The sequence below is a fragment of the Rhipicephalus sanguineus genome, chromosome 11 (genome assembly GCF_013339695.2).
Source record: "Rhipicephalus sanguineus isolate Rsan-2018 chromosome 11, BIME_Rsan_1.4, whole genome shotgun sequence".
Classification (NCBI taxonomy): domain Eukaryota; kingdom Metazoa; phylum Arthropoda; class Arachnida; order Ixodida; family Ixodidae; genus Rhipicephalus; species Rhipicephalus sanguineus.
This window is the reverse complement of record NC_051186.1, coordinates 44,014,204-44,028,607: the sequence shown is the minus strand read 5'-3', so window position 1 is coordinate 44,028,607 and position 14,404 is coordinate 44,014,204. Positions and strand designations below refer to the sequence as shown.

General features: G+C 47.5%; 1 protein-coding gene across 1 annotated transcript in view; it reads left to right on the top strand.

Annotated features, from left to right (window-relative positions):
* LOC119373893 (homeobox protein SIX1) overlaps nt 1-14,129 on the top strand; it is a 67,907-nt gene extending 53,778 nt beyond the window's left edge. The window contains exon 2 of the mRNA XM_037643950.2: nt 8,187-14,129. Coding sequence (XP_037499878.1) covers nt 8,187-8,718 — 532 coding nt within the window. The 3' untranslated portion in view covers nt 8,719-14,129. The remainder of the gene's footprint in view (nt 1-8,186) is intronic.
* The last annotated feature ends 275 nt before the right edge of the window (nt 14,130-14,404 follow it).

Genomic DNA, 14,404 nt, shown 5'->3' with positions numbered 1-14,404 from the left:
GCAGTTGCGATTTCGTGCGCGTTGGGAGGGCCACCGCGCGTGACAATGGGAAAGGAAACAGCTGCACCCCCACAAGCTCATATATATATTTTTTCGTTTCTTGGCGGGTGGAAATAACGCAAGATGATGACGTATCGTTAAGAGGAGGGGGGGGGGGGGTTAAGAGGAGGGTGTATTGTTGTTTTCTTCCCAGAGCTAGGGCTTCTGCCGTTCGTTGTACTTGTGATTATTTTTCTTTTTTTTTTCTTTGCTTCGCTCTTCACCTTTTGAAAGATCGCGTGGCCTGTTTGGTGCTTTTATGCGGGAAGGTCTTACGGGGTATACGATGCCGCCGGCATAAATTATTTAATGACCGCCCTTTATACGGGCACCGTTCCTCTAGAAGCGCTCAAATCACGTGTAAATGGCACCGTGCGCAACCTCTTAAGAGGGCAGAGGAGGACGGATGACTCCCTCTTTATGCGTCACGTGATTACTATGCGCGCAACATTTTGTGTACATGCGATGATAGAAGGGCGCCCGGAGGGCTCGCATACGTAAGATTTGGGTGCATTAGGAAGGTATTAACAGCGCATAGGCGATAAGGAGAAGGGATAGGATAAGCAGAGGCAAACTTATCACTACTTATTTTGTCCTTTCTTCTTATCGCTTAGCCTACTTATCAGCTGCCTCTACTCAAAACTGTCCCTAAACTCGCCCTCTGCATATCCTGTCCCTTTTCCTTATCGCATGTGCACTGTTAATACCTTATCAATTTATCCTTACCAGCTCGCCTAAGCTTCAGTTCTTACAAGATACAAATTTAGAGGAAGTTAATTCGTAATTCGTTTGCCAGATCTGCGGCATGGATAAACCGATTACGTGTATTTTATTTCACCGAGCTCTTCGATGCGTTTGTTGTACCTGTGGTTGTTGTATTTCGTAAGTTACTGCAACATATGTACTTATATACGCTTCGAAGACCCACTCCCTGTAAAAGCCAGTGCAATAGTGGCAGTATTTGCGAAATTGAAAAAATAATAATAAATTTCTTGTCGCGTATATAGTGCTATTTCTTGAGCGTAACTTTTTAATATAATGTTTTCAAATATATTTATTTAAACGGACTGCAGACCTGAAGGGGTACCGCAGGAGTGGAGGCAGCAAATAGGAAAATCGCAAAACAGCACAAGATGCACTGAAGATCAGTGGTTAGTAACGTACAAAACAAATTCAGCAGTCTGTTGCCCTCGTATTTAATATGTTCATTATATATGCACTTTTTGCTGAAATCTTCGGTTGTGGTTTGCGGTGCGTATGGCGTAAACATAAACAAAAAAATAACAAAATATGTACGTTTCAACGAAATAATAACGCTTACGTGTATTTCAAAACCGATGTCTGAGTGAATATTCGCGGGAATATGAAAAAAAGAAGGAATGGGTGGGAGCTAGCTGTTTAAGCTGCGCACACTGGTTCCAAAGAAATTGATATCGTCAATTCCGCGCTGTGGGCCTCAAATTTCAGGTACCAACGTGGCCAAACACACATAGCCGATTCTACTGAAGATGCTTATACTGAAGATGCCACTTGCAAAGGTGGCATAACGTGCACAGCTATGTTAAGTTGGAGTAAACTTTTCTTTAAACATGATTCTATTGCGTAGAAGGATCAGAACTGCAGAGAGCGAGAGAGAGATAGAGATAGAGAGAGTACACGTGAAAGAATCAGAAAAGCTCTAATACCGCCCTTACGGTGTCATTAGATTCACTAATCTCGACAGTGGAGATTCTCAAATAAAAAAAAAAAATGGACGAGAGGCGCGCAAAACAAGAAAGCCCCAATTCTGCAGGTTGTCCTTTTAAGGAAATCCTCTATAAGCCGGCTGGTAAGTCGTACCTATATAAGTCTAAAAAGCAAAACAAACTGATGGCGACCGATCGATCATGAATCAGAAGAGCTCGAACGTTCGGCATGGCTACTTCCGAGAGCCTCTCAAAACGGGAGTGGATTTCTAATGGATGTAGATGAGGTAAGCCGATATCATTCCCCCCCACCTCTCATTCACACACGATTCACCATTTCGCTCCTCGGTTCGTCTTTCAGGGGACGCGCACGCGCGATGTCCCAGCGAACAACAACAAAAGAAGAAGGGAATGAGCACCAAGCTATAGGTACACACCGGCCGCCAAGCGATGCACGTACTAGACGTCGTGTGTGGACTCGATTTTACACGGATATCCTTATTTATATAGGATAGAAGACATGCATCTCTGCACGCCTGTGAGTGGATGCGAGCGGCGTGCGTTCCGTTCCGTACGTGTTGCGTATCGTCTCGTCTATTCACGCGCATGGCGAGACCAAGGTCCTTTCGCGGTGGCGCCGCCGGCGTCGGAGTGAAACAGGATATTATGCGCTGCCACGCCGAAAAGAAAAAATGAAGAAGAAGAAGAAAAGGGACAGAAAAGACATTAATATCGGAATCGGAAAGCGGACGTTAGTGGAAACGGTCAGCCTGGGCTGTAGGAAGGAGTGAAGGATAGACGTGCTTTTTGTATCTTTTCTATTTTTTTCTATTTTCGCCAGGAATATCACGCGCTCGGCTGCATAGGCACGCGGAATCCGAGGATCCGATATCGTGATCCGCTGTAAATGGGCAGGCGCGTGCGCGAACGGGTACCGAGGATTATTTACGTGCACGCCTCTGTGGAGATCGCCATTGCTGAAGGAATGACGTCACGTGTCACCATCTGAAGCCTATAGTAGTATAGTTGTAATGACATTACGCGCTCTAACGATGACTGAACTTGTTCTTGCTTTTAGTTACGTTTGCCCCTTCGCGAAGCGAGCTTCACCGAAGAATGAATTGATAGATACTTACGATGCGATATGCGCAACCACTTGTGAGAGATCATCCCTTAATGCAATGTTAGCTTCAGGTAATCTCGCGTATATTGGTGTCTTTGGCTACATACATACCAACCCTGAAGAAAACGGAGTGATTGGGTCTTGAAAATTAGGCATAACTTGGCCCTTACACATTCATTCACACATACGCGTACATTCAAACACGCATGACTACACCCCACAAAGAGCGCTGTTTGTGGGGTGTGGTCATGTGTACTTGCGTACGAGTGAGTGAGTGAGTGAGTGAGTGAGTGAGTGAGTGAGTGAGTGAGTGAGTGAGTGAGTGAGTGAGTGAGTGAGTGAGTGAGTGAGTGAGTGAGTGAGTGAGTGAGTGAGTGAGTGAGTGAGTGAGTGAGTGAGTGAGTGAGTGAGTGAGTGAGTGAGTGAGTGAGTGAGTGAGTGCAAGAAGCGTGAGCCAGTAACGAATGGGCTATTTACGGACAATATTACAGCATTATGAAACAATGGCCAAGGTTTTTCGCGCGCGCGCGCGCACGCACGCACGCACGCACACACACACACACACACACACACACACACACACACACACACACACACACACACACACACACACACACGCGCGCGCGCGCGCACACACACACACACACACACTACCGGATCGTCATTGCTTCAACCCCCTCTCTTTTTTATTCTATGAACTACCACAATTTCGGATTGATTAGTTACATACTAAAGAAAAGCTGTTTCCACAGTGAGGCAATAAGACCTTCTCCTAAACTACTAATTAGTTCATAGCGAACATTATTCCTTCCCTCTTGGCTTGAGGGGCACTGAAAAGTGACCGTTTAGAATATTGAGATCACGCCGCTTGTTCAGTTTTTGGTAGCAGCGTGTTCACCTGATTATCGGTGTTCTTTGATATTCTTGTCAGTAGGAGCGGCTTGTCTTTTGTGATAGTGCTGAAAATATGATTTTTTTCGGTTTTATACGCATACGACCCGCCGCGGCGTGGTGGTCTAGTGGTTATGGTGCTCTACTGTTGACTCGAAGGTCGCTTTTAAATGGAGACGAAGTGTTATACAGGCCCGTGTACCTAGATTTAGGTGCACGTTAAGAACACCAGATGGCTAAACTTTCCGGAGCCCTCCACTACAGCGTCTCTCATAATGAAATCGTGGTTTTGGGACGTAATACCACAAGAATTATTATTTTTTTGCGCATGGGGCTGGTGCTTGTCGTTTCGTATGTCTTTTTTGACACTTACGCAACAGTTCACAAAGGATAGGGGTTCTTGCGCGCACAGGTGGCGCGGGCGGGGTGTATGCCTATATATTGGCTTCTTGTACTCGTAAAATAAACTGTGGGAAGCCAGGGCTCTTTCATGTCTTTTTCCTTTCCCTCCTTCGTGCTCGCGCAGCCCACCACAGTCCACCCTTAAGACCTGGCTTATTTAACTCCCTCCCCCAATTTTTTTTTTTAAGAAACTGTAGTCGCTATCGATCTTGCGCACGTTTTCTTCATTTACGTTCTGCGCTCGCTACTTTCCTCTCAGAAGCACTGTCACAGTGATACGCAACGCGCGTGCCGTTGGTGACCCAGAAATGCCTGGGCCGAAAGAGGTGCAGGCCAGTTACAAATGAGGATTAAATCTTGGCGCCAAGATAAGTCCTGAAGGGTGCTTCCTGCCTTTCCTTTCCTTCATTCTCTCTCTCTCTCTCTTGAGGATGGAATTTGCAGTTCGTTTGTCACATACGATGTCAATATATATATTTGCGGTTTCGAATTACCGGATAGTGCGTCTTTATAGGGAAGAACGAAGAAACACCCTACGTGGACCGAAACACATCGCATTGCCGCAGTATAAAGACTGCCTGCCTGTGAAGTGTCCAGAATACCATGCGGACAACGGCCGGCAGGTACGACAGGTGCGCACAGGCTGCACTATCTAAATCCGAGAGGATGCGTGGGGATAATCGGTCGTCGCGGCTGAACCACTTCCGGCTTTGTATTTCTAATTCTGGTGAGGTCTATGTATGTACCCTGGCAGCTGGAGATTAATGAAGCAAGCGTACGTGCGCGTACTCTTAATCACTTATCTCGTACACGTGTACCAGGGGGGTTGCGAGGAAGGGACGGGCTATTCTTTCGTCGAGATTGCACTGCAGTCGCAGAGTGTTAGCCGTCTCGTATGTTCAGGAGAACGACTCAATGTGGAGGTGTTTAATAATGAGTTAAGAGGCACGCCGCTAGCATCCGCCCGAACGCAGCTGCTTATAAAGCGATTATATAGGAAGATGGAAGACTCAAGGGTTAAAAGCTTAGTACAGATAATAATTGCTGCAGTTTTAGGTGCCATAACCACGGTATGATTATGAGGTACGTCGTAGTCGGGGCACATGTTTAATTTTGACTACGTGGAGTGTTTTTTGACGGGCACCTGAACGTATAAAGGGTTGTTTTTTGCATTTCACCCTCATCGAAAAGTTAGCCACCATGGAGGGTAGCAGAACCGGCGTTCTAGCACAGATCAATAAGGTATGTGTTCATAACAACATTTTCGGTTACTTGAACGTCAAGTTGTTAATCAATGAAATGAAGGTAAACTTTCTTTTTAGAATCGTAAGTTGATACATCACTAGTGTGTACAACGAAGGTAGATTTAAAACCATTTTCATCTATATACTTCGCTCTCTCATGACAAAGGTTCTCGAAACGTGTCATGCTCCGCTTATTAACTCTCTGACACAAATATGGACTGTATGCATAAGTAAATCGCAGGTGTTGAATGGCCTAAAACTTAGACAGTGGGATATTAATGGGATGGGAAGGGTAGACGGTAGTGCAAAGTTCCGGATTCGTTCTGGTTGTCCAAACTTATTTACTTATAATATATGCATATTATAAGTAAGAAATTGTGCATATTATGGTATATGTGCACAATATAAGGTGCACGACCGCTTTGCATGCCCCTTTGCTTGAAACGGGGTTGTCCCACGAAGCCTCAGAAAAGCCCCAACTACCCAGTAATATGTGGAACAAATATCATCACTGCTCGCAGCCGCGGTCTATATACGCCGCAAACGCTGATGGCGTTGCACGTACGCATTCGAGACGGATCCCAGACAGTCTACACAGACAGAGCGGAAAGGGGATGGCGCACAGCAAGGACCACGTGATGAACGGGAAAGGCAGGCCGGGCAAAGAGTGAATAAAACAGAAACAAAAGCAAGATTGACCGAACTGAGCCTAAAGTAAGGGAAAAAATATGAAGGCGGCGACGTGGCACAGGCGCGCATTGAGACAAGGGCGAACGCTTTATTGCACCGAGGCGGCGCGAATCCTTGAATGAATCAAAGGCGCATGGGCAGAAACAGGAGGGTAGCTGCTGGCGAGGCAAACGTCAGAAGGTGGAGAGGAGAAAAGGAGAGGAGGAGGTTTTCGGTTAGGACCGTGAGACGATGCTAAGGGCGGAGAATGGCATGAGAAGCTCGAGAGAGGGCGTTAGAAGCAGCCAAGGCGATAGGGGGTTCGCGCGATATAAAGGCCACGGGAGGGGGCGCTGCGGCAAATAAATCATGCCAGAAAGAAGTGGCGATTGAGGCGGCGTAGCGGCGGCCGCGGAGAATATCTCGGGAGTTGGTTGTGTGTGTATGTGTGTGCGTGGGGGGGGGGGGGGGGGGGAGAGTTCCGAATAGGCAGAACCCTTGGCAGACGAAGGGCGAAGCGAAGAAGAAAGTCTCGCAGACGAAAGCGAGAGGCGTGGCGAGAGAACATATACTACAACGTCAAGACGCGCGATGACTGCGGTATAGTCGAGTGTTCTACTAGTTTATTTCCGCGTCTGTACTTGCCGTTTGGTTTGTTCGGGTAGCCTGGATGGTATGAACCAGAGAAGACGAAGAGCGGGGCACCCGCAGCTATATTGCCTGGCCCGACGAACGAACGCATCGGAAAGAGGGCGGGCTTGAGGATTTAACGTATATACGCTGACGCGGAAAAATGCGTCGTTCATTCTTTTTCGCGCGGCAGTGCTCGGCGAGAGAAAGTTACGATATAGCAGACATCCGGCCAGTGCTACGACGATGAAATGCATTAGCGCCGCTGGTGGACGCTGGAAACGATGATGATGATAATGATGATAATAATAGTAACAATAATGGCACACACAGTCCCTTACGCATTTGTCTAAGACGACTCGAAGGCGAAAGTCATGTCCTTTTTTTTTCTCAGTTGACTACATTGACATCCCCTGACCCACCCCCTAAAGTTTCTTGCACCCGACGTGGTTTTGCACTGGCTCCGAGACCGGAGCCATTGGAAGCTTTCTGCACCTAACGTGGCTTTTGCAGTGCCTTCGGGATCGGCCCACCTTTGACCAAGCGACGTTATCATGTGATGACGCCATCATGTGACGTCAGGTTATGTGAGATCTATAGTGTCGTCATAACGATTTTTGCATCACTCGTGCTGACGCCGCCGTCGGTCACTTTCGCGTTTGATGAGGCATTCTGAGGCTTTCGCCTTAACAGACGAAAGCCTCAGATACATGCAATAAATGAGCAGATCGAAATGCTGTTTTCGATGGCACGATTCTGAATATTAGCAATCACCTACCACAGTAATACAGAACGCAGCTAATTACAGTGGGGTTCTTTCATGTGCGGCGTTCAGGTTGTACTTGTCTTCATGCATATGAGGGTACATATACAGAGCCATTACGTACCCTCCTTCTTGGCTGTCCGGCTCCATAGCTGGTATTTAGCAAAGGCAGTTGAATGTCTGTGTTCAACCAGAAGCGTTGCATCTTTTTTCCCTCTATATACCTGCAAAAAAAGGAGCAATTTGCTTCTCACAGAGCGAAAGAAAGGGTGTAAAAGAAGTTTCATCGCATGTACATTCCATGACCAGAACACCTTATGAAAGACACGCTCTAAGAAAAAGAACAGTCCTTTGACTATGTTTTGGGAGTCCTGAATTGCCACGTATATGACCCTCTTTAAACAGACACATGAACTCCCCTTGGAGATCGTTATATTGGAGAGTCGTGGGACCTAAAAGGGCACGAAAGCCTCTATTTACAGACAAACATATACGTAGCAAGTCAGTACTTAGCTAAGAGAGTAACACATACTTTTTTAGTGTGAAGCAAAACAACATATATTGGCCAGCTTCAACTCTGGTACGAACCAACACGCTAAATTTGGCTAGCTTATTACATCTGATGTCTAAACACTTTCTCGGAGCATGCTTGTCGCTGTTTAGAACTAATTTGTCTCACGATTGCAGTCACACGCTCCATTCTGACAAATGCAACTCCTTTTTTTTTCACGACTGTGCAGGGACCCGAACGACAAACTGCCCACCAAGGGTTCGGGCAACAGCAACCACTCGAGCAAGTCGGGCTCGGACTCCGGAGGCTGCATGAGTCCTCCGGATAGCAGCACCCTGCTCAAGTCGGACCGGCAACACGGCGGCAGCAACAAGGCTTCCCCTCCCCCTCCTTCCTCCATCCTCACTTCCGGCGGCATGCCCCACCACCTTCACCTGGGTGGACTTCCAGGAAGCCCGGTGACGCCCACCACCGAACTGTCGCTGCACCATCCGCACAGCATGAACGGCCTGTTCGGCTCGGACCTCAAAAGCCCGTCCTCGACGGGAGCCCCGGTACTGGCACCCTCTGTGCACCCGACGTCTACCCTGACGGCAGCGGCCGCTGCAGCGGCGGCCGCGGCGGCTTCCGGGGGAGGCGACCCCAGTTCCGTACTTCCAGGAACCGGGGCGAGCGGGTTCCGGCTGGGACACCCGCTGGTGTCGGCCGCGGCGCTGAGTGACCTCAGCCTCGGCCTGACGCCCGACTACCAGGCCTTATGACAATCAGTCGCGGGGACCGCAGCCGGAGAGTCGGCGTGGTCCCCGCTCTGTCTACTGCCCCCCGAGCCGCACCTCATGGCGGCGCAGTCCAGGGGAGCCGCAGCCGCAGCGGTGGCGGCCAGGACCGAGTCCATGTTCTGCACGTAAACCAGGCCAGACCACCATGCAGTTATCTATCGAGAACAGCAAGCTGCTCTTTGGGCACGAGAACGACCTACTCCAGGCCTCCTGGATGATGTGGAGGTCCAACCGCGAAAAGGACCACGCCCGAACCCCTGACCATAGGCGCATTGAGGACGACCACGCCAGCTACATGCTGCGGGAAAGACTGCTCGTGGTGCACAACCCTGAAACCGCACGGGTGTGTCGCCCTTTGAGAGAGTGTTCGGGGTACACCCACAGCGCCCAGGACAGGAAGCACTTCCAACGAAAGTGACGGTGTGCGTTTCGGTGAAAGTGAAAGACACGACGCTACGTCCAAGTTCCAGTGGAGGTTGAACCGATATGCGCCGGACTCTGCTGCGCGATATTTAATTTAGAAACGGGAACGACAGTTACAAGATATGTCGGAGAACTGTGGCGGAAACTACAAAGGCAAGTTAGAGAGTTAAGACAACGGCAATTACAATACCGGCAAGCAAGAACACCGGGGCCAGTACATACTGCGTTTCCAACGCACACCGACGAACCTGTGTAACTCGCACAACGAACTGTTCCTGGCATGACCTTTCCGGGGAACCATCCTCCCATCCTCTTAAAGGCTAGCAACGGATATTTGCTGAAGAAAAACGGAACGAAATTCTCCCCGTCTGCGTTTGCCCACACGGCAACAAATCTAGGTTCATATTTCCAGCTCCCCAAGTCCACTCTTGTGAACCAAAATAAAAGAGTGGACAAGGAAGCTGATAAGAAAGTATACAAGCGAAGACGAAGTATAGAACAGCCTTGTCATCGCCTGTTAAGCGCAAGCAGGCCGCTACCACGGAATCCTAGCCGGTGTAAAGCTTGTTTGCCACTACGGATGCCTGCAAATTATAGTGACGCCAGCTTTGAAAACGTCGGATGGACTGTCCAGCCACTCCCGAGCATGCTAGTCGTTAAGTGTTGAGCTCGGAGGCTTACCGCGGTGATTCGCCCACGTGACATAACGTCATGTAGTGTAAATGGTTATGGATGAAACGTATCCTTGTGCCCGAATGACAAAACGGTGGTGTCGAAGGCAAAACAGTCGCCGGCTGCAGTGCTTGGAAGCGATAAAGGTGTGGTAGCACTGCGTGTATATAGCAACACTACAGCAGCTCCGCAAGTGGCGTCGGGAAATATGCTGACACCTCTAGCATGTTGCTGTCATTGCCCTTGTGGTTATTCCTTCCCCACCGAATTCTTCGAGGAATGTGTAGGCAAGGGACATCTAGCATTCGATTCGACATGTCTACAGCATCATGACGTCAGAAATGGCAAGAGACGAAGAAATCGCAATCTGAAAGCGAACCAATTCAAACAAAAACGTTCACTTCGCAAGCAGAAAACTTCGACGCCATCCTATGGTACCCCGAGGTACAAACAAACCAATGGTGGTGCACAGTGGCGTGTGTTGTGTGGCACGAAAGAGGAGCGCGGATTGGCGCGCTCCTCACATCAAAGTCCAGATGTCCGGACGTCGTCAACAAGGATCAGGATGTTTTCTTCTTCAAGCCTACCCGACGGCATGACAAGAACATGACCACGTGGATAATGAAAGTGTGTTACTGTAGATCTGGACTACCACCATGACGACGACAACCCCGAACTGTTTTCCCTATAATCGTTCCAATATAGACGTTGGACATCCAGCGCAATGTGTGTATGTGCGCCTGTGCAGTGCTTGTGCGGGACAGATGGAGAGACGACTTGGACTCTCGGCTCGTATAAACTTTTTTTTTTGCACGAAAATGTGGTTATATATATAATGTGCGCACGCAGCAAGCTCCTCCCATTTTGTTTTTGTGTATAGATTCTAGTCCTTCGCTCTCTCAGATGAGCGTTCGTGTCACGTGCAATGACAGCACGTCGTTTTTTCTTGCCGCTGTCCCATCTTTCGAAAACTTCGCGCAAACATGCGTCCCACTGATCGCCTGCAGATGCCTCTCACTGACATCACGACAACGATTCGCATGTCGTGTACCCGTGAAAGCAATTTCGCCGATTGCTACTAAAGAAACAGAGAATGAACAAACGTTACCAACTGTAACTCTTGACAGTTAAAGGTCTAGCTTATTCAAGCTCACTATGCGCCTATTCAACGAAGGCTCCCTGGGTGCCGCCATAATCCTTTCTAGGCTGAGCACTGCCGAAGGAGGACCGTCACCTTTCGTCAGCCTTTGTACTCGCCTGCCACAGTCGAGAAAGGAGGCGCTCCCCCTCTGCGTAAAAAGGCATGTCTTTGGAAAGGAGAGCACCTCCCCTCTGGACTGTGGCACGGCAGTACAAATGCTGATGCACGCTGACGTTGCTGCTTCTGCAGTGCATTTTTGGGGAGGTTGTCATGAGGGCCTCAATCTAAATCATCCCACATGAAAATTACGGGAAGTTGAAACCAACCACGCTTTAATGACGTGGTTGCCCCCTCCGCTCTTTCCACCATTCCTTGCCCTTTCCCCTCCCACTAGTGTAGGGTAGCAGATCATATGTTATAATTCTGGTTGACCTCCCTGCCTTTTCCTCATTTATATCTCTCTCTCTTGCCACCCATTTGCGCTAAAAAGTGGGAAGATTTTGCCGTTCTTTTCACGGTGTCGTTGCGATGTCACGTGCGAGGCATCTGCACAGGCTTTCCAACATTCGCGACAGTCTACACTCGACAGGGGGAAAAATAATAATAATGCGAGTTGTGACCCGAAGCAATAGCCGCAGCTATACTCGTCCAAGGCTCAGTAAAGCAGCACGTTCAGGCGCTGTCGGCAAGCGCACGAAGGAATTGTATTTTTTTTATTGTTTCGTACGATCACCGCAACGTCGAAGTAGTGCTGTCAGTGCTGAAACGTATACCCTTTTTACCTCTAGTACTGAACCATTTGGCAGGTATCCACATGCCACACTTCGTCACTTGACCAAGTCACCTTTACTGATAGCTCAGGTCTCTCTACTGTCAATTTTAAAGGATGGGATGCAACAGTGACAAAGCGAAGTGCAGTCGAACCTGAATAGAACGAAGTCACGTTGAGGGTTTTAGATTACTTCGTAACATCCAAAATTCGTTATAACGGTAACCACACGAGTTAGTTGAGGAGATCTGTACCATAGAAAAGTTCGCACGAAGACTCTCGACGTAGAATTACAAATTTACAGAGCGCTACGCAAGTGCACACGGAAAGTGCATTCATATAGCCCTACGTATTCTTTCCGATGGACTTGAGATTGAGGAACGTGCAGTGGAAGACTATAGACTGTTACAACCTAATAATAAATACAAGCTCCGCCCCCAGAACTGCCGTGCACCTGCCATTCATCTGCACAAGAACCAGGTGGTTTCCATCGTAACTATAACTAATTCTTCACTATTAATGTAAATAATGCGCATACTTAAAATTAAAAGTTCGTAGCCCCTACTTAAAATATTACGTTTGCCGAAGTAATCATGTCGGAATCTTTGCTGAAATTTGCCAGGAAGCTCATGTTTACCGACCAAAAGCCAGCGACACGAAGATGTGTATGCATGAGAAAATCACCTACCTGAAACACGCTTGATGTGCTTGACGTCACCGGAATGAGTAAAAGCTATTGGATGGCGCTTTTACGCAAATTTTTTTTTGAGTGCGAGAGTCACAGCTGTGGGCGGAGCTTCCAATTATTCTTAGGTTGGAACCGACTATAAAATGTTTGATATGCTAATCACTGTTCAGCGAAATCTAGTGAGGCTTTATTGTTCCCTGACACAGTATATTGTGCATACACCTATCGCAGATCTTTTCACGATATGCCATTTGGAATCTACAGAGTAGAAACATTGGCGCTAATGATGATTACCGTTACATGATGTGTGTCGGGCAGCTCGGAAAAACAAAAGTTATCTGCTACATAATTTATGTGGCCCTACATTTTCGGTCGGCTTATAAAGACTAGAAGTTATTTATGGCTCTAAAAACAAAATTTTATTTCCAGACCCATTTACTGTTGCTAATGGATTGTATCAAGGTTTTGTTACATCACAGTTTGAATGGATATTGATGTGAATTTGAAAGTTCAATACATTTTTTTCTGGAATCCTGTGTACAGAAGCAACAATATCTGATGTGGTTGTCGAATGTGATGGTTGTGGAAATTTTCACGCTGACACTTTGGGACGCTTTTTTTTCTCCGACAAATAGCGACGTGTGGAAGTGATGAGACCACAATATTTTTCTGATTGATTTGCTGTTTCGGTTCTTGTTTTTGTTCACTGAATTTTCTACTCACACATGTTGTCATTTCGAGTTTCCAGCCTTGTGATAGCGATGTGGAGTATAATACCAAGGGGTGAAGTTTTTTTAATGTCTTGTTTTCTCTCGTGTTCACCTGAATACTGCACGCACAAATTTCCAAGTTCCGCGTGCGAGACGGATATATAGGGTGTTGTTACGTTGCGCACTGGGAAACAAGTTTGCGTTCTTATGATCAAAAATCGTAAAGATGCTGTCCATACAATGATACCTCCGTTGCCGTTAACGAGACCCCATTCTAACATAAAAACTACACTTAAAAGCGGCTTTATTTCGAGGAACGTGACATCTAATAGTGGTCAGGTGACTTCTGCATTGAAATTGAATACTTTACATGCTTACCATCGTTTGCAACAACCCTGACATGAATACAGAAATGAGGCTACTATATTGCTGAACTTAAATCGATAGGGAAAGCTCCATCAAACCAGTCTTTGGGAAGTGCGAGGCAGTGCAGGCAAACCTTATTTGCTCTGAGTAAAGACTTTCGACAGAGATAGAGTTATTTCTCGTTTTTCTCAGCACAATGGACGCTGTGCCTTCTCATGTGTCCAGCTGAGATAGAGCCACGTCCACATCACAGTTTCCGGGATACTGAAGGGCTTTATTATCGTTTTTATTGAGTTTTTTTTCCTTAGAAATCAATTTAGCGTTAAAGATTTCTGCGACCGATGCCCTCGTAAAAAGAACACAGTCTGTGAAATTATAGTTGAATGCACTGTGGTTGACCTCACTGTACCTAGATGGCGCCACCAATGCTGGTGCGCACGTCTGCGTATTCGGCATTCCGCCTGTTCCGTTAACAGTAACGCTCTTACAAACATTCTAAAACTCTTGAGAGCCACGGCTTCTCGAAGCGAAATAAGATTCAGCGTAAGATTACGTTCCTCGCGACACGTACAGTGAAAAAACTTTTCGGTACTTATTCTCCCTCGTGCAGACAGTAGTAAACGCATATAGACAGTCTAGGTCACACGTGTACGTTTTATTTGTTAACTAATGCAACGGCGATCTCGGCGACACTTTCATCCGTGACACGCTTGCGATTATGCATCAACCATACCATGTGGACAAGGTGGTTACGTACCTGTCAGGTCTGCCCACCGCGGGCCGCGGCTCCGTCCGTACGCTCAAGTCGAGACCGCGCAATGCGTACAGCCCGTAAACAGACTCGGCAAGTTTCCCGAGTGTTGTTTTTCTGTGAATTCTGACAGACATGGACATATCGT